The sequence below is a fragment of the Rhinatrema bivittatum genome, chromosome 10, assembly GCF_901001135.1.
Source record: "Rhinatrema bivittatum chromosome 10, aRhiBiv1.1, whole genome shotgun sequence".
Taxonomy (NCBI): Eukaryota; Metazoa; Chordata; class Amphibia; order Gymnophiona; family Rhinatrematidae; genus Rhinatrema; species Rhinatrema bivittatum.
Genome location: NC_042624.1, coordinates 82160188 through 82179865, shown reverse-complemented (window position 1 = coordinate 82179865; position 19678 = coordinate 82160188). Strand labels below are relative to the sequence as shown.

At 40.9% G+C, this 19678-nt stretch overlaps 1 protein-coding gene across 1 annotated transcript in view; it reads left to right on the top strand.

The window, feature by feature from the left end:
* PKN2 (protein kinase N2) overlaps positions 1-19678 on the top strand; it is a 204475-nt gene that overhangs the window by 168235 nt on the left and 16562 nt on the right. The window contains exons 13-18 of the mRNA XM_029617523.1: positions 2084-2220; positions 2313-2388; positions 2470-2561; positions 4536-4712; positions 7189-7251; positions 14883-14959. Coding sequence (XP_029473383.1) covers positions 2084-2220; positions 2313-2388; positions 2470-2561; positions 4536-4712; positions 7189-7251; positions 14883-14959 — 622 coding nt within the window. The remainder of the gene's footprint in view (positions 1-2083; positions 2221-2312; positions 2389-2469; positions 2562-4535; positions 4713-7188; positions 7252-14882; positions 14960-19678) is intronic.

The following is a 19678-nucleotide window of genomic DNA, read 5'->3' as shown; positions in this document are numbered from 1 at the left end:
TATATTCCAAGAAATGCAAAGAAAAGTATTCCTTCAAAGTCCCTATAGTAGGGGTATGCGGCTTTGGTGCGCACTACGATTTTTATCAGCAGAGCCCTGGTGCTCATGGTGATGTCAGCCAGCAATGGCAGCTGGTTCCCAGATGTTAGGGGGAAAACCAGGCAGGAAAGACCTCCTTTTATGCTGTCCCTGTCTTCAACAATTTTCTAAAAGTCAAACAATCACTCTCACTCCACAAGTACGTGGGAAGGGAATTCATAAGAATGGAGCAGCAGCTAAGAAGAATCTGACTTGTGTTTCTTGGAGTCTCACATCCCTTATAGAAGGAATCACCAGCTGATATTTATCTGCTGAACACAATTGCCATGCTGGTATTAACGTCCATCTTTACCAGGATGGCCAAGCAACGAAAGTCCTTTCTATAAAGAATGTTATAAATCAAAGTATATTCCTTGAAAAGAACACACTGCTAAACTGGCAGTCAATGAAGTTCTAATAATTTAGGGAAAATATTATTCCAGTGCTTAGCATTCATGATTAACCTAGCAGCTGAATTCTGTATAAACTGTAATGCATGCAAAAGTGTTTTGGAGGCACCTAAAAATAGCTTACTGTAACACCATTGTACAGTAGGTTACTGTACAATGGTGTTACTGTAACACCATTTCTCACAGGACAAGCAGGATGGTAGTCCTCACATATGGGTGACATCACAGGATGGAGCCCAATCACGGAAAACTTTTGTCAAAGTTTCTAGAACTTTGACTGGCACCTACTGGGCGTGCCCAGCATGGCACCAACCCTGCATCCAGCATGGGTCCCTCTTCAATCTTCTTTTTTCCGTGCAGCAGTAGCCACGCGGGTTAAGGAGATCTTCAGAGATTCCTGACAAGAATTTTTCCTCACGGAACTTTATCAAAAATTTTCAAAACTTTCTACCCTACAGGGCTCCCTTATCGATATCTTTGCTCCGCGGTCCAATGGTAAGTTCTTTACCTGCTTGCGGTCGATTCCCATCGAGTTTTTCCCTCGCAGCCTACTAGCCATCGACCGCACAGTGGCTAAATTTTGTCGAAGCCATGGCGTCTGGTTTCCGTCGGTGCCCCAACTGCACTCGAACAATGTCTATCAATGACCCTCACGCAGTCTGTGTGATGTGTTTGGGGTCCGACCATGATGTCCTTACTTGCACCAAATGTGCTCAAATGACACCAAAAGGTCGCAAGGCTCGGCTGGAGAAGATGTGTCTTCTCTTTTGGTCAAAAACCCTGACTCCATCGATAGCTTTGACTTCATCTGAACCAGTGCCGTCTACTTTGCGCCAGCACCGGGAAACTGCTTCTGCCCAACCGGCTTCAATTCCGTAGGTGTCGACCCCCTTCTGTTCCTCCTCAGGAAAAAGATAGAGGACATCGAGAAAAACATCGACACCGCCATCGTAAAGCTCAGGCCACCAATACAGGCAAGCCCTCTGCATTGACGTTGTCTGAGCCACCGACAAGTCCCATACAGAAAAGGCCCCATCCTCTTCTGTCTCTGGGTCACCGAAGCGTTCCCCACCTGGCAGGCACCGGGAGCTGCAATTCCACTTTCACCGGTGGACCCTCTGGCTACGCTAGTGCTGCCTCCTACTCTGGAACCGGGTATCCATGCCCCAGGTTTCTGTGAGGAATTGGATCAGATGATCCAAGAGGCCATCAGTAAAGCACTTCAGGGGTTCAAACCTCCATTGATGCCGGTTCCTGATCTGGCCACTGATCCGATACCCATGGCACTTGCACCACTATTGGCAAGAATGGATGCGTTAATCTGTGCCCTTCCACCACCTCCTCACATCTTAAAGCCCTCAAACAGGGCCTACATAGATTAGAAAGATCTTGGCAGAAACACCGTAATTTAGCAGACTGCCTGATGCCTATATTATGTTTAAAGCCCATTTACAATTTTATAGTCCTTAAATTTAAATGTTTAGAATTGAAAGTTTTATAGCAATTAAAACTACCGCTAGTTTGAATGCTTGTATTCTGAATAAACATTTTTTTATTTTGCAGAATAACAATCATTTTGTTAATCTGTTTCCCAGGATCCAACAAGGACGTCTGATTTTGAGATTAACAGTAATAGTATTGTTCCCAAACCCCAGAATGAAATAAAATATGTGCCAGAAATTCCACAAGCAGACCTACAGTATGGCAGTATTCAGGAGTCCGAAGACAGAAGGTACAAGGACTAACTTAGACTTTTTTTTTCTTTTTGGTAACAGAATGATCTTTCTGATTTTGCAGTAATATTGCTGGCTTCATGTTTTTCAGAATTCAGCAGAGGTTCCAGTTTAACCTTCAGGACTTTAGATGCTGTGCTGTTTTGGGTAGAGGGCATTTTGGAAAGGTAGGCTTTGGAATATTTGGGTACTGTTTTGTATGCGTGAGAGCCCCAGCTGTCGCTTAGATCGTGTCTTTTCTCTTTCAGGTGTTGCTTGCCGAATACAAAAACACCAATGAGATGTTTGCTATCAAGGCATTAAAGAAGGGAGACATTGTTGCTCGTGATGAGGTAGACAGGTTAGTGGACTTTCAAAGATGTAATAGATTGGTATGGATAGCACTTTCTTTAAACTCTTTTGAGTGTTTTTTCAAAGGAGTTGTGTGTGTAAAAAGTAGCATATATCATAAAAATTTTCAAAAGCCCATTTAAGTGTTTAAATCTTTTGGAAAATTGCCTTCATAGTACATATATTTTATTTTTCCCGGTTGTCAGATACTAGCAGTAGAGAAACCAGAATTTCTAAAACAAGCAGAAACTAAAGTGTTAGTCATTGAAGTGTGGTGTAAAAAGTATTTTGTCAGAATCCTGGTCTGTGTTTAATTTATCCAATTAATTTAAGTTATCAGCATTTTATCATTTTTAAAATTTACACCTTTATTTAAAACCAGTATAGGATTATTAGTAGTTATGAATGTGAAATTGTTCTAGTATTGATATATAATTATGTGAGTTATGCCACAATCAAGAGGGTTTTGACATTCTGTAGCACTGATGGAAGAAATACTGTGATTATCCATTATGTAATTGTGCTTATCTTGTGAATTAATGCGATGGGTTCCATTTTCTTACTGGCACCTCTGAAATGGGGGTGCTGCCGCAGTAAGAGTTCCATTATATTGTCCTTCCTGTGACAGCTCTTTGCCTAGCAATGATATTTTATACGTATATACCATGCAGTCTCTATCCATGTAATTCTTTGACTTCACTAGTTGAATGTGCCGTTAAAATGGTGTATCTCCAGCACCCATTCATCCCCAAGTTGTTATCCTTCAATTATTTTTGCTTACGTCAGTTCTATGGTTTGATTCAAACTCAAAATTTGCTTCGGAGCACTGTTGCCTCCCAGTTGGGTCCTCTACATAGTAAATTAACTAGACTTTGAGAAAAGAAGCAGCATGTGCTTCGTTCTCAGCTTCTCCTCAGTCTGTTAGAGGTTCAGTTGCCCTTTAGGAGCTGAACTTGACTTAAGTCACTGACAGGGAGTGGTTTATTTTATTGCTGCTGTAGTTTCCTCCCAATCATTTGAACCAGGGCTGAAAATCAGGACCATGAACCTACCTACACAACTACCTGGGGGTTTTTTTCCCTATTTGATATTCCTATTTTATTTTAGTCCAGTTAATGCAGGGACATACACTAGGGTTCTTTCTGCAACCCTGCTATTTTGGGCCCTGAATCCAGCTACTAGGTGTCACAATTGCACGATGAGTGACTCCTTCCCATAGGATCTGCGAATGCTACCGTCGTAGAAACACCAACCCCAGCCAGCCAGGAATTAAACTCAGGTTTCTCTGCATAGTAGCACATGGCACTGCCACTGAACAGCTAGATGACCCAGATTATTTTTTGTTAATAGATGATTTAATATTAGTTCCTGTTTTTACCATGTTTGTAATGTTGTCTCCCAGGGGATTGGGTGCCACAGCATTGAAACCTGGCCCTCCCACCCCCCTGTCATATTGTACACATTCTTATTTTCAGCCAAAAGCCAAGAAGGGGCTGCCTTAGCTCATGACTCAGACCTTATACTTGGATCATAAGCCGAAAAACTAACAAAGGATGAACAATCCTGTTACTGATTATACTTGTCCTCTGCTGGGACCTGAAGGAAGCACAGATGATGCTGCAGCCTGCAATGTTTTCCGAGAGTTCTGTTAAGGCCGAGAAAAATGCATTTGTTTCTCCTTTTTAAAGCAAGTAGCCTTGTTTAGCATGTGCTGATGATGGGCAGTGTTGTACCTGAGATCTCTGTTCCCAGGACTATCTATGTACCTTCCACAAGTAGTAAAATTTAATTGAAAAATGCATTAAAATAGGCAAGTAAAATTTGCTTGAGGTGAAAGACTGCTTTAAGAAGTCTGAAATATGCCCAGCATAAGAGAGATGGGAAGAGATTATGGAAATAGATTAGCAATAATCATAACATGTATATTTTTTTTGTGAATTTTCTTCACTTTTAACATTGAAATTAAAATATTTTCTATTTATAGCCTTATGTGTGAAAAACGAATTTTTGAAACTGTGAATAGTGTAAGGCATCCCTTTTTGGTGAACCTTTTTGCCTGTTTCCAAACCAAAGATCACGTTTGCTTTGTAATGGAATATGCTGCTGGTGGGGACCTGATGATGCACATCCATACTGATGTGTTTTCTGAACCAAGAGCCGTGTAAGTGTTTTTCATTTGTGTTATTTAACAAAACATTAAGCAAAATGTGTGTGTAGGTAATGGTTTTTGTTTAAAATTAATTTTCATTTGACCCAGAGTTCTGAGTGTATTGGCTCGTCCTAGGTATTGCTAAACTGAAGCAATCAGTTTAACGCATACCAGGGTTACATCAGAAACTTGCAAGGAGAAAAGCTGGCATACCACTGTGGATAGATAATGGTATAACCTTGAAAACTGTCCCATCTAGGACTGAAATGTTGGGTAACTTGTTGCTTAATAAATTTCATGAAACAATTTTTAAGATCAGGTTTGGTGTGCCAACTTGCTTCCTTACAAGCTTCTGATATTAAGAGTTGTCTTAATACAGTTGTCCACATACATTTAGTCAAATAGTGCACCATTATTTCAGTGCTATCAGCTAAATTTATAAAGCCCACCCCAAGAAACACCCTGACCAGGCCCATTCTTACTCTGCTAAATTGATGTGAGCGATTTTACCCGGACACATTTAGCCAGTGCTTGTGAGTTGATGATGATGTAGCTGTTTGTATTGTATTCTGTTGCTATAATCTGCTTTGGGCTTAAATCTGTAAATCTTTTGAATATCAACCCCAATGTGTCTTTATGCTTTTTATGATAAATCTGTTTTTATTTTTTAATCTCATTTTCTACTTTTTAAAAATATACACATACAACAACAAAAAAAAAAAAAAAAAGAGTACTAGGAAGTTCTTCTAACCCCACAGGAGTGTCAGATCTGGTGCTGCAGAGCTTGAGGTTGTACTGGTGAAAGGCGAGTTTCAATGTACTAAGGCCCTACCTATGAGAACTCCTATGTAAAACCTGGGCACGCCCTGCTGTCACACACCTGTGTAACAGAAAGATTCTTCCTCCCTTGTTGCTTTCTAACCTGTTTAAGATGGGGTCTATGCCCTATCAAACCTTGGGGAGTGAAAAGCTGAATTTAAAGTTTGTAGAATATTCTATATATTGCAAACACTGTTTAAAAAAAACAAGGTTTTGAAAATTACATAATATGGCAATGACTTCTGAAAATGTTGCCCTATGTTTATAAGCATATGTTTTTAAATGTTAATCTGTTAATTTTTCTATCAAAAAAGTAGAACATACCTGTACAAAACTAGTTAGCATTGGGATATCAAGAATGGTCGAAATTACCATTCTAGTTACACAATTTAGAGCCGACAAAAACAGGATTCTTGTAGCATTTATGGGTGGTGGGTCTTATTTTTAAAGATTATCGCTGTAAATATACCAAGTAATCTCTTGTCTTAGGGAGGCTGTGATTTTGTAAATGGCATCTGTTTAAAAGAAATTGGTTCCCATTATTCATATTTGTTACTATGCAATAGGACTGCATTAGTGGAACCAGTTCTGACTATTGCAGTACTACATTAGAAAAAAATGTACAAAACCTGAGTTTTTGGTTGGTTTTGTTTAGTTGGAGAGTATTTCAGTGGGTGCTATTGCTGAAATCAGTGTTACATGGTAAGTGATTACAGGCTTCATTTACAGTAATCTGCAAGATTATTCAACATTCCTCTTTCAAAGGCTGTTTTATTAACAGATAGGAAATGGTTTGTTTTGCATAATTTTGAAGACAAATGTAACCTACATTCAGTAATTCAAACCTCCATGTACTGTGCTAATTAAAACAGATCTAGGCATGTTTTGCATTAACTCCAACATGCTAATTGTGAAATAACTTATGAATTCAATGAGTGCACCAGAGAAATTGACTAAAACTGTACAAAATGCTTAAAACATTTTCTAAAAGTATTGGTCAAGTGTTATGGAAAATAGGGAGTATTTGTTCACAGCAAAATAGCTGATGCTTAATAACCCAAGCACTTTCTCTGAATTAGAATAGAAGTATAGTAGTGGTATATGTCGTCATGCATTCTAGTAATTGAAAGCATTCAACATAATCTACCAAACCTAATCAATGCTTAGCTATGGCAATCCTGAAGAAGTTAAGAAGTTGTAGGAAGTGCTGAAATTCCAACCCATTTTATAAACTTATCAAACTGTATAAGGAAGATGGGATGATCCTTTAATTGGGTTGCAGCTGAAATTGCCTCCACTTTAGATAATGATGCGTTAAGACTGTTATTTTGAAGACCAATCATAAGACAAGCAGAATGGGTACTGGAAAAGAGAGCCTTCTGTGGACAGAGTAGGATGAACTTCTAGACTCAGGAAATGAACAGTTTGGCTATTAGAATGGAGAAAATCCTTTCCCTTCTGTTCTGTTTTTAGGCTATTGTGGTGGGCTTTCCTTTTTCATTCAGTCTTTCCTTCAAGCATGACAGTGTAATTTTCTATCCAATATTAGTCATTCAGTGTTCACATACCTGCATCAATGCCATAATTTTGATGTGTAAAACTAGGATTTTAGTTTATTTGGTGCCATGTTATTACTAGAACTAATTTGTTGTAATCAATTTTAAAACAGATTTTATGCTGCTTGTGTCGTTCTTGGATTGCAGTATTTACATGAACACAAAATTGTTTATAGGTAAGCAATTTGTGATGTTGAAATAAGTTTGTCCCTCATTTCTTTTATTCTTTTCCTCATTTGATCACACATTTTTCTGTGCTTTGGTAAGTATATAATTTTCGAAGGAGTTGCATATGTAAGTAACATTATCGCAGCAATTTTCAAAACCCATTTACTCGTGTTAAGTGCACTTAACACAGGTAAAATGTATTGACAGTTCAGTGGCATATATTGTAGCAATTTTCAAAACCACTTACACGGGTAAAGTGCATTTACACATGTAAAACCCAGTTTTAAGTGTGTAAATCCTTCTGAAAATCACCCCTAAGTGTACAACATAATTTGGGATAGAGGGAAAATAGAACTTTCTCAATGATTTACAAATTGAGGTAAATACATTTGCAGAAACTGTCATTAGTGTGTATTCACTACTTCGGAAGCACATGTGGTAACTAGCAAATTGCAAACGAAAATTTCTAGAAGTTCTCTGTTTCTATATTTGAAATGTGAAGAATTCAGTGTGTACAAAAAGTGCATAAATGTACTACATCATGTATTGAAGCCTTGACAATGATATTACTGCCCAGAAGGTTCAAACTTGTGCTAATTCAGCTATAATTTCTCAAAGTAAATTTTATGAAGTGCATGACCAATCACATACTGATAGTTTTATGATGTAATCTGTGACTTTTACAGCTCTGGCCACTTTAAGAGATTTTGGACAATTGCAGGAGAACTGCTTAAAAAAAAAAAAAAGAAAAAACATGGGTTAGCCTGATGGCTCAGCGGCACTGCCGTGTACTGCCTTGCAGAAAACCTGTGTTCAATTCCTGGGCCTGTCTTTAATGCTCCAGGTCAGAGTTGGGATTCTATAGAGGCAGCATTCACAGCCCCTAGTGAGGGAAGAAGCCTCAGCCAACATTCAACAGCGACATCTATTTGCTTGAATGAGGAAGCATGCAAACCATGTTTTGGAAGGAATCTTGGCTTGTGGATCCCGGCAAAGTGCTGCAATAGCTTGGTTAGGGAAAGTTATAAATAAAAAAAAATAGAGGAAATAGTGGTAGTAATTGCAAATGAAAGCTGTTGCTCGAGAGGACAGTTCTGGTTAAGCTGGAATCCAAAAGAGCAGGAGGAAACTGATTTACCAAAATATAATAAATTTTAAAAAGTATTAGCGCAATGACTAGTATTCATACAAGGAGACTACTACTATCATGCCCACTTTTAAAATACTGTATAGTCTATGGCGGATACAATTTTCTTTTAAATTCTTGAAGATGCCCTTTTCAAATATTTACTCTTGGGAGCAGACATGTTTAAGAGTTACAAATTGCATCACAAATACAAGCATGTGGTTATCTCACACACTTTATAATCTCATTCTTAAGCATTCAGGTAGGTCAGTCCCAAAGAGTGGGTTATGCGCCTCTACCAGCAGATGGAAACTGAGCAAAAGATGATGGCATGGCTATATAGTCCTCCCTGTCATCAGCCCACCAGTATTCTCCGTCTCCAGCAGATGGTGAAAATGCAATTCCCTTTGGGGATTGCCTATGAATGTAAAAAAAAAAAAAAAAAAAAAGTTGAAAAGCAGATGTTTATGTAGCACCGCCTGCTTCCCTAGGTGATACGATGAGATCCCTCTCTCAGTAGAGTGCCTCAGTCCAGTAGCCTTGACTGGCGTGGACCTAAATTCTAATTAGTAGTTGCAGGCCAAGAGATCCTTGGCAGTGAAGGATTTAGCCCTCTTCCCCCTGCAGCCGGGACCCATTCCTGCTCTCAGCCAGGGAGGGCTGAGATCAGATAAAAGATTTTTAATTTAAAAAAAAAAAAAAAGTCAGCAACAGGAGGATAGCGGGAGAAGGGTCTGTTTCCTCGGCATTCGGCTGTCCTGCTCACGTCTCTGTGGGGTTCTCTGAGATGAGGATAGAGTGCAGGCATGGTGGGTTGAACAGCCATTTGGTTAGGCCCCACACCCAGGTTTCTCCCATTTTGGGTGAGTGGGTACTTTTGCCTGCTTTTTTGCTTCAGACTGTCTGCGTGCGCTTGCATGTCTGGATGTGTGCCCATTCTCATTTGTGGTTGTTCTTCCTTCTGCATGCACATCTTGTGCGCCCAGTTTAGGCATTAGTCCTGGGCGTTCAGTTTGGCTGTCAAGTAGGATGAGCAGCCTAGGCACGTGTGCTTATATGCACATTTTTTATGCGCACATAATAGGCGTGCTTATACGCGTGGGAAAGCTAGGCATGAGCTTATAGCATGGCACCCACGGTGAAGGAACCTAAGCGCCTATTTATCTGGGCTGTCTGTCATTAGACATTAGAGCCATTCAGCCGGAGCTTTTTTTAACCTGTATTGGCATTGCCTGGAGGCTCAGGGAAATTTGCCTCCTTCCAATTTTGCTGACAATGGTCCTTCTTGGTCTGAGGGTAGTGGGGCTGAGGGAGACACTTTTGGAGTGTCCTGCGGGTTGAGTCCTCAAGGGACACTGGCATGCAGGAAGTCATGTTCAGGCTTATAGGGCCTGGAATGGACCCGGCTTCCTTTTCCTGGGTGGAATTTTTCCAGGGATTGCAGACATTTTTACAGGGTCAGTCTGCTGAAGCGGCAATTCCTACTAAGATGGGTCCAGACACTCAGTGCTTCTCCGCCTGTCTCCACGGTCAAACGCCATAGCGCTGTGCAGTCTGACAGAGCACTAATACAGTTGTGTCAGGATTACACCAATGATGACAGTGGGGGCTCTCCTAGTGAGGAAGGGGATATTCTCCCCCCCCCCCCCCCCCCCCAGATTTGGAGCCATATAGAACTCTTCTATCTTTCTTTCAGAGAGATGAGTTGCCAGGTCTGATATCTCAGACCCTGAAAATCCTCAGTGGCTGGGCCTGACTCCTTTTGGATGCAGGAGGAGGACCCTATTTTGGTCACCCTCTTGGATGTGATCCAGGAGTTTATTGATCTGGAATGGAATGTGCCAGAAACATCCTGTAAAGAAGAATGCATCTTAACAGGTCTTTACCCCTTGGATCCATGAGTCAGAGAGCAGTTGTGTTTCCCTAAAGTGGATGCCTTAGTGTGTTCTATCACGAAACATATCACAATCCCGGTAGAGGAAGGTGCGGCTCTGAAGGATGCTCAGGATAGAAGGATTGAGGCTATCCTAAAGCAAGCCTTTTAGGCAGTGTCAATGAACTTGCAAATTGCTTCTTGTTGTGCCTTGGTAGCTCGGGCTATCTTGCAACTGTGCAAAGAGTCTGGTGGCATTGGGTTCAATCTAGAGCCTGTAGTAGAACTGGGGGCCGCCTTCTTGGCTGATGCGAACTGGGACTTGGTATGCATGGCCACCAGAGGAGCTGCTTCAATTATTGCGGCCAGGTGACAGCTGTGGCTGTGCAACTGGTCCGCAGATACTATTTCAAAGTCCAATCTGACTAAGCTGCCTTTCAAAGGTTCGCTCTTGTTTGGCAACGAGTTGGAAAAAATGGCAAGTAAATGGGGAGAGTCCCAGATCCTGTATTTGTCGGAGGATAAGAAGCCAGTTTCCCAGACATCTCGGGCGAGTGGCTACTCTCGAGACTACCGGCGTTTTCTGCTTTATAGGGGAGGTTCTTCCCAGAGATCCTGTCCTTTTACCCCCGAGTTCCTCGAAAGGATACAGGCTCCGGAAGTGGAGCCCCTTGGTCTTCCCAATGAAGGTTTGCGGACTCACCGGTGTTGGAGATAAGTGATTGTCTATCCTGATTGTATCAGAAGTGAGCCCAGATTACTTTGGATCAATGGGTTCTCAAAGAGGTTTGGAACTGCTATGCTCTGGAATTTCTTCGCATTCCTCCAGATGCCTTCATGGTCTGTCCAGGTGCAGTTCAGCTTTGAACTGTGCCTTCCTTTTTGTCCTAAGTGGTTTTGTACTTTTGTTTGAATCAGTCCATTTCTCTGCCTGCCTTGGATAGGGATCGAGATGAAGCTGAATACCGCCTTTTGCACTCCTTGGACATCAAGCGTCATTTACTATGCTATTTGGAGGTGACTATTTGAAATTCTGCTCGCCTGTTTGTACTCCATGGTGGAGGTAAGCAGGGAGCACCAGCGATGCGTATAATGATTGCCCGCTGTGTTAAGGAGATAATTACTGCACCTATGTGGCTGCTGAGGTTGCCTTACCGAAGCAGATTAGACAGCATTCCATGAGGGCTCAGGCGGTATCATGGATGGAGCTTCATTTATTATTGCCTGCTAAAAGTTGCAGAGCTGCGACATGGTCATCTTTACATACCTTCTCCAAGCATTACTGCTTGGATGTTAGGGCTAGAGAGGACGCTGCTTTTGCGTGGGCAGTTTTAACTGGGCCGCTGGCAGCCTCCCTCCCTTTTCAAGATTAGCTTTTTGTACATCCCACTCATTGGGATTGACCTACCCAAATGCTTAAGAAGGAGAAATTACTACTTACCTGAACGTTTCCTTTGGTTTAGTGAAGAGTAAGTCAATCCCATACCTGCCCTCGGCTGCCAGATTTGGATTTTGTGGTTAGCTACCTTAGGATGAATGATGCAGAGTATGATTCCTGCACTTTGTTGACAACTGATAAGTGACTTCTCTAGCTCTGTTTGCTAGATATGTTACTTCTTTTGACTGAGCTCAGTGTTTCTGATGGTTGAGAAACATGAATGGTTGCCTGTTGCTAATAATATAGGGTGGCCCATGGAAAAGTAGCCTACCTCCAGCACTGGTATTGGAGGTGGGCCTCTTTTCCATGGGCCACCCTGTATTCAAGGTTAATCAGGTTTGTCCACAGTTTGCTTTTCCAGAGAATAATGGTGGGCTGATTTCTAGGCGGAACTATATAGCTGTGACATCAACTTTTCTCCATCTACTGGCAGAAGTGCATAACCCACTCGTTGGGTTTGGCCTACCCTTCACTAAAGGAAAGGAAATTATCAGCTAAGTAGTAATTTCCCCTTTTTGACATCGTGATCATATGGACAAACTTGATCCAGAACAACCAATTTAAATTTGCCATTCTTCCTGTATACTAAGCATTCTCTGTCAAGCAGGCATGAATTAGTCATTATGCATGGGTGATGTCCTCCGGTGCTGATGTGGACCTAACTCTCTGAGCTCAGCAAAGACTGTACTGAGCATGCGCAGGAGTTGCCCTACACATATGCTGCCTCATGATTTCCTCTGTCTTTTTCTCCAAGGCTACTGCAAGAACGTATCCTTTCTCTCTCTAAATTTTTCTGTTTTTCAGGCCTAGTGCTTTATTGAATAAAAATATTTTTCTGCAGCTGCCTCAACAGTCCCTCAAACAGACCTTTTTAAGTTCTTTAAAAAAAAAAAAAAAAGATTTTTAGGATAATGTCAAGATGCACAGAGAAGGCCAAAAAGTCCACAGTTACCAAGTTTGAAGCTTGTATGTGGAGGTGTCAGATATCCATTATGGACACACACTTAGTCTAAAATTGCTGTTAGGGACCCGGCTACAATTCTTTAAACTGCTATAGCATGTGGCCACATGTTACCCAGGGTGCAGCAATACTGCACCTGGAAAATGAAAGCCCACTAATGCTTCTAATTGCCAGGATTATATAGAATGTCCTTTGGGACACCGTAAAGATAATCCTCATTGCACCAGCCTGGCCAAGGCAAATGTGATCTCCATATCTTGTCTGTCAGTTCAGTCTCTGCTTTTGTTAGGGATATCTCCAATTTTCATCACACAGGAAGACAGCAGGGTCTCCCATCCCAGCATTACATTCCTGGCCCTCATGATGTGAATGTTGAGCATGCAGTAGTCTTCTTATCCCTTCCAAATGAGGTGGAGGATGTGCTCCTTTCAACTAGAAATCATTTAACCAGAAGATCCTACGATTTGAAATGAAAGGGGTTCTTGACTTGGTGTAGGTCCAGCCATCATGTTTTATTTAATTTTAATTATTGTATTTATAGCCTGCCTATCGTGAACCTGTCATGCTAGGTGAGTTACACCATATCACAACAAACATAAGTGAATCATCAAACTAGTTTCCATATCCTGTGGCTTGAAGGATTTGCTTTAGTATCTGTTCTTCCTCAGGTCTTAGCATCTCTTCAGTCATGGTTCATCTTGTCACCATTGTGGTGTATCTCCAAGTAGAAGGGGGTTCTGATCCCTGTCCAACCTTTGTTATCCAAATTCATGAAAGGATTGTGGCATTGTGAAGCTGTAGTGCCTTGGGACCTGAATGTAGTCCTAGCTCGACTTATCAAATCATCTTTCAAATTGCTCGAGTCAGTGGACTTGGTTCTCACCTGGAAAGTGTTTCTCAAGGCTGTCATTTCATCATGAAGAGTAAGTAAACTATCAGCTCTATTTTCATATTCACTATACCTTCCGTTTTTTCACAACAGGGTGGACCTATGTACTCACCCAAGACCCTTCTGAAACCATGGTTTGCATGTGCTACCTACATTCTTTCCAAGACCACATGGCTTTTCATTCCTTGGGCTAAAAGAGACTGCCTTGGTGTATTACCTAAAAAGGGTTTGACCTCACTGTCCAGTTTCTCAATTGTTTGTATCCTTTGATCTTAATATATTGTAAGGGCAATTGATAGACAAATTCTGTCCAATTGACTAGCAGACTGACTTATAGATTACAGACTCTGTTGAGGCTCATCCATTAAGAGCCATAGAGACTTTAGCTGCTTATCTCAGGGCCACTTCTATTGAAGATTATTTGCAAAGCTGCACATCCCACTACTCTCTAGACAGCATTTCCTAAGAAGCCAGTAACGTTTGGACAAGCATACCTTGTCACCCATTAATCCACTCTCCACCCGGTGGAGCCTGGTTATTTTTAAATAAGTGCTTCAATAGTGCAAAACTCAGCTTGGAACTCCCCATGCCTAATGGATAATTCATGCCTGCTAGTCAAAAGCAAAAGCAAGTTTGCTTGCCTGAAAACAGGGTTCTGTGGACAGCAGGATGAATTAGCCATTCTTAATACCTGCCTGCCTCCCTGGAGAATCAACTACTTCATTAAAGCTTAAGCTCTGGAAGAGACTGAGTGAGGTCATGATGCAGAATTCACATGGGAACTACCATGCATGCTCAAAGTCTTTACTGAGCTCTGAGAGCTGGATCCATGTTAGTACCATCAGATGATGTCACCCATGCATAATGGCTTATTTATTTATTTAAGTGATTTTACAAAAAAAAGTACATAATCCAAATGAAATCAGAAATAAAATTACCATACATAAAATAATCTAAATATATGACTAACATTGCCTATTAAAACAAAACTTGATAAAACAACCACCAATAACATCAGTAATCACAAAATAATCCCTAAAGAACTTAAACATCAATTAAGCAAAGGCAAGTCATCCTGCTATCTACGGAGAACCCTGTTCCCAGGTAAGCAAGCTTGCCTTTTCCCCACAGAGACACAATGAGAGAGAACCTTTAGCATGTATGATCAACCTTGACTACTTAGAATTATTCAGTTTGTGCACAGAATTGATGAATACTGTTTGCATTATATTGACAGAACTATAAAGTTAAAAGCAGTTTCTGAAGCTTTATAAAATGAATAGAAAAAATAACAGCTTCTTTAATTGTCTAAAAAGTGTTGGGTAATCACTGCTATTCTATTTTGCTTTCAGAGATTTAAAGTTGGATAACTTGCTGCTGGATACTGAAGGTTTTGTGAAAATTGCTGACTTTGGTCTTTGTAAAGAAGGTAATCTTGTACTGCTATAGTTGATTTGCCAAGATGAGGTAAAATTCTTTCCTTTTAACCATAGAGTCTCAGATCTGTCCCTACTGTTTAAAGCAGAGAAATGACCCACACAGCTGATGATTCTTCTAGATTTGCTCTTCCATAATACTGTAGCATAATGTTTTCATAAGCTTTGTTAGCTTCCTTATCCATTCATGCCAGACCAGTCCAGAGACATGGGTTATACTCTCCAGTCAGCAGATGGACTGTGGGGAAAAAAAAACAAAAAAAAAAACTCAAAGGATGACTTCACTCCTCTTATAAAGGTTTGATGCTGCCTTCATCTCTTCAGTATTCTTCTTTATCCAGCAGATGATGCAGATCCTGTGGACTGGTACTTCAACTAGGAGTAGATAATATGGATAAAAGCAGATAAAGGTTGAAAACCCCAATTATATTTGTGAGACCATCATAGAATTATAGAGCTTGTAATATGTCACTTAAATGCAGTCAACAGCAGCTCTAAAAATTACCTGAACAAATCCTTTGAATGTTGACCTCATAGTAATAAAGACCAATTGGCGCATCCAGTTTCATTTTAATCCACAGTACTAAGGCTATTTCAGTTACTAGATGAAGACGCTTGACTGTTTGCAGCATATTGCTCCTTATCCAAGTAGTTTTTGGTGTCTTCCCATCCTGGGTAGATGGAACACAATGGTTAAATGCCTTCCAGGATCCTCATCTAATAGAAATGCAAGCCAGGTGTTCAATGCAATTATAGAAGAAAGTAAGAACTTTGATATCAGTTATCCATCTGGGAACCTGTGACCTCGCTAGAAATGGTGTCCACAAAGTACAGGAAGATTTCCAAGATCTAGGGAAGGTTATTTAGACCAATGGCAGACTATTGCCTTTTCAGAAGTATTGCTTATTCATGGAAAGAGAAAGGAAAGGTGATGCCATATAGATTTATGTTTGTTTTTTATATACTGACGTTCATTGGGATATATCACATCGGTTTACGTTATAACTCGTGGAATAATATGACTAAGATGTCTTATTATTATTACATTATAACAGGGAGAAAGAGGGAACAGTTTGGAGCTTAATTCTGAGAAAAGAGCCTACAGTGGCATCTGAACAAGGGAATAATTGCATTGTAACAATAACTTATTAAACAATTTGGAACTTAAGGCTGGCTGTTTGGAACTCGGTCTGAGTGACTGGAGAATATCTATTGTAGCAAGGGGTTTGGTTGGGGGACCTAAATCTGAGGAAAGAACATACATAGTGGCATTGTAACATGGTAATAATTATATTGTAACAAGAAAATTTATAAGGCGATATCGAATTTAAGTCTGGCAGTTTGGAATTTGTCTGTCTGTGAGAGAGGAATGGCATAGTAACTTAGAGAACTTTAGTCTGTGGTGTCGTAACATATTAATAACGTTGTTTCAAGTAATTTAGAAGACAAGATGGAACTTGAGTCTGACAAGGGAACCTACGTGAAGGGATAGTGACTAGGTTGATGATCTGCAAGGTGAGAGGAGCTTTGAAGGGGGGGCTGAGTAGGGGGGAAGGGAAGGTTAGTTAATGTGGATCTGTATAGAGACAATGGAGGTTATGGGGCGTTGCTGATTTAACACACAGGTTGGTAGGCTTTTTGGAATAACCAAGTTTTCAAGTTCTTTTTGAATGACTGGGTAGAGGGTTCCAGTCTGAGTTGAGCGGGAAGTTTGTTCCATAGGGAGGGGCCCGCTATTGAGATGGCGCGTTCTCTAGTGGTGGTGAGATGAGCTAGTTTTGTGGAGGGGATGGATAGCAGGCTGGTGTTCTTGGACCGAAGATTTCTTTGGGAGTTGTGATGGTGGAGGGTGTCCTTTAGCCATTGATCTTTTTATTGTTGATGATTTTGTGCAGAAATGTTAGGGTTTTGTATTGTATTCTGTAGGTTATGAGGAGCCAATGGAGGTATTTCAGAATGGGTGTGATGTGTGAGGATCAATTGCTGTTTGCAAGAGATCTGGCTGCTGTATTTTGCAGGAGTTGGAGGAGTTTGAGGGAGGGTGCTAGGAGCCTGAGGAGGAGGGAGTTACAGTAGTCCAGCTTGGAAAATAAGAGGGACTGGAGTACTGTCCGATAGTCATGGTTGAAGAGGAGGGGTTTGAGCTTTTTGAGGACTTGTAGTTTGAAATAACCCTCTTTGATTGTTGTGTTGATGTGTTTTTTTAGGTTAAGTTCAGAGTCCAGTGTGATGCCAAGGTCTTTTACTTCAGTTATGCATTGACTGTTTGGTTGGGTGGTCGAGAGGTCTTGGATGATCTTTGTGGAGAGTTTGTTTGAAATGTATAGAATTTCTGGTTTTTTGTGGTTGAGTGTGAGCGATATCTGAGTGAGGAGGTTTATTTGGGCTGAGAAGGATTCCCATAAGGATAGGGTGTGTTTGAATGTTTTCTTTGGGGAGTAGTATCTGGACGTCATCTGCATAGATGTAGGGGAGATCCAGGCTGGAGAGAAGTTTGCAGAGGGGAAGTATATCTATATATATATATATATATATATATATATATATATATATATATATATATATATCTCTATCTATATCTATATCTATATCTATGATCCTTGTGGTATGTCATGGGGAGTGGGAATTGTTTTGATTCACTGTTTAGACGTACATTGTAGGATCTGTTACATAGGTAGGAGCCAAACCATTTTATGGTGTTTTCACCTAGCCCAATCTCCTTTAGCCGGGCTAGTAATATATCGTGGTTGGTGGTATCGAAGGCGGCAGAGATGACCAGTAGTATCAGAAGGTAGGATTGACTGGTGTCGATGCCTCATAGGGCTGTGTCAGTGAGGGATAGGAGGAGAGTCTCGGTGCTGAGGATCTCCTGAATCCATGTTGGGTGGGGTATAGTATATTGGTTTTCCAGGTGTTCTGAGAGTTGGAGGTTTACATGTTTTTCCAGGATCTTTGATATGAAGGACAGATTTAAGATAGGTCTGTAGTTGACTGGGTCGGAGGGTCCAGTTGGGGTTTTTTGAGAATGGGTTTGATTACGGCACGTTTCAGGGAAGAGGCCTTGTTCGAGGGATGTATTTATTATGTCGGCAATAGGTTTTGCAATGATGTCAGGGATGAGTTTAACGGTTTTGACTGGGATGGGGTCAAGGGGGTGGCTGGCTGGGTTTATTTTTTGAATGATCTTTTTAACTTTGGTTGAGGCAATAAGTTCGAAGTTGGTCCAAGTGGAGGGTGTTGTGTTAAGGAGGATTAGCATTTCCTTGCTTGTATGGGGGGTGGATGCTATTAGCTTTGTGATTTTCTCAGTGAAGAAGTGGGCGAGTTCTTCGCATGTCTTTGTAGAGCTTCCTGTTGTGGGTGGGTTGTGGCTAGCTTGCGTCAGTTTGGAGTCAAAGTCGAATAGGGCTCTGGGGTTGTATTGGTGTTGGTAGATTTTCTTTGCATAGAGTTCTCGTTTGGCTGTCTGTGTCGGTTTTGTAGATGTAGAGTAGGTTCTGTATCTGTCAAGATGGGGTGGGGTGGGATGTCTTCTCCAAGTTTTCTCTGCTTGTCTGAGTAGTCGCTTGGTGTTTTTCAGATTTGGGTGGTCCATGGTGTTTTATGGGGATTATCGTTGTTGATTACTTTGGAGATGATTGGGCATTTGGCTTTGGCAATTTCGGTGTTGATGTTGATCCAAGAGTTGATAGCCGTGTTTGCATCGTTGAGGTCTAGGGTTTTTAAGGCGTTCGGGAGAGCTTCTGTTAGGTCTTCGCTGGAGCATGGTTTGTGGAATTTGATGTATTTTTTGGAGTTGTTGAATTCTGTGGTGTTGGTTTTCAGTCTGAGTGTGGTCTGAATGAGTTTGTGGTCAGACCATGGAATACTGGTGGTCGTGGGATAATTTTAATGTCTGGCTCAAAACCTGGTGTAAGGAAAGTGGTTTTGGATATATTGGAGGCTGGGGCTGTGTATGAAGCAGTAAAAGAGAAGTATGACCTAAACTTGTCTGTGGCAGGAAAGAGGATGCTAACTGAAAAATTCAGATCGTACATTATCAGGCATTTAAACTAGGGAGTGGGGGGTGGCAGCAGGTGGTCAGTGAATTTGGCATGTCACCTTCAAGCAAAGCAGGAAGAGGGAAAAAGTAACAGTTCAAAAAAGCAGAAAAGGTGACTAGGAAGAGCAGCAAACTTTGACTACAAATGCTCGTAGTCTGGTCAACAAAATCTCGGTTCTGCAGGCTCTAATGGTGGAGGCGAACTTGGACATTGTTGCGGTTATGGAGACAGCATTCACAAATTCTCATAACTGGAATATGGCCATCCCGGGCTATAATTTAAGAAAAGACATGTGGCTGAAAAAATAAAGACAAAAAGAACAACTTTCAAGAAATATAAAAGATCCCAAAAAAGAACACACAAGGAACAATCTGTTAAAACAGGAAGATGAAAGAAATAAGGAAAGCAAAAGATCAAGCAGAAGAGAGGATTGCTAAAGAGGTAAAGCGAGTTGACAAAACATTTTTCAGATATATCAGAGAAAGAAGGAAGGCCAGAAGTGTTATAGTTAAATTGAAAGGTGAAACTGAGCAGTGTGTGGAGACAAAAACAAGAAATGGCAGAAATATTAAACCAAATACTTTAGTTCAGTGTTCGCTAAAGAATACGATGGATCGTGCTGGTGGACAAGACCATAAATGGGATGGGATAGACGAAACTCCATTTACA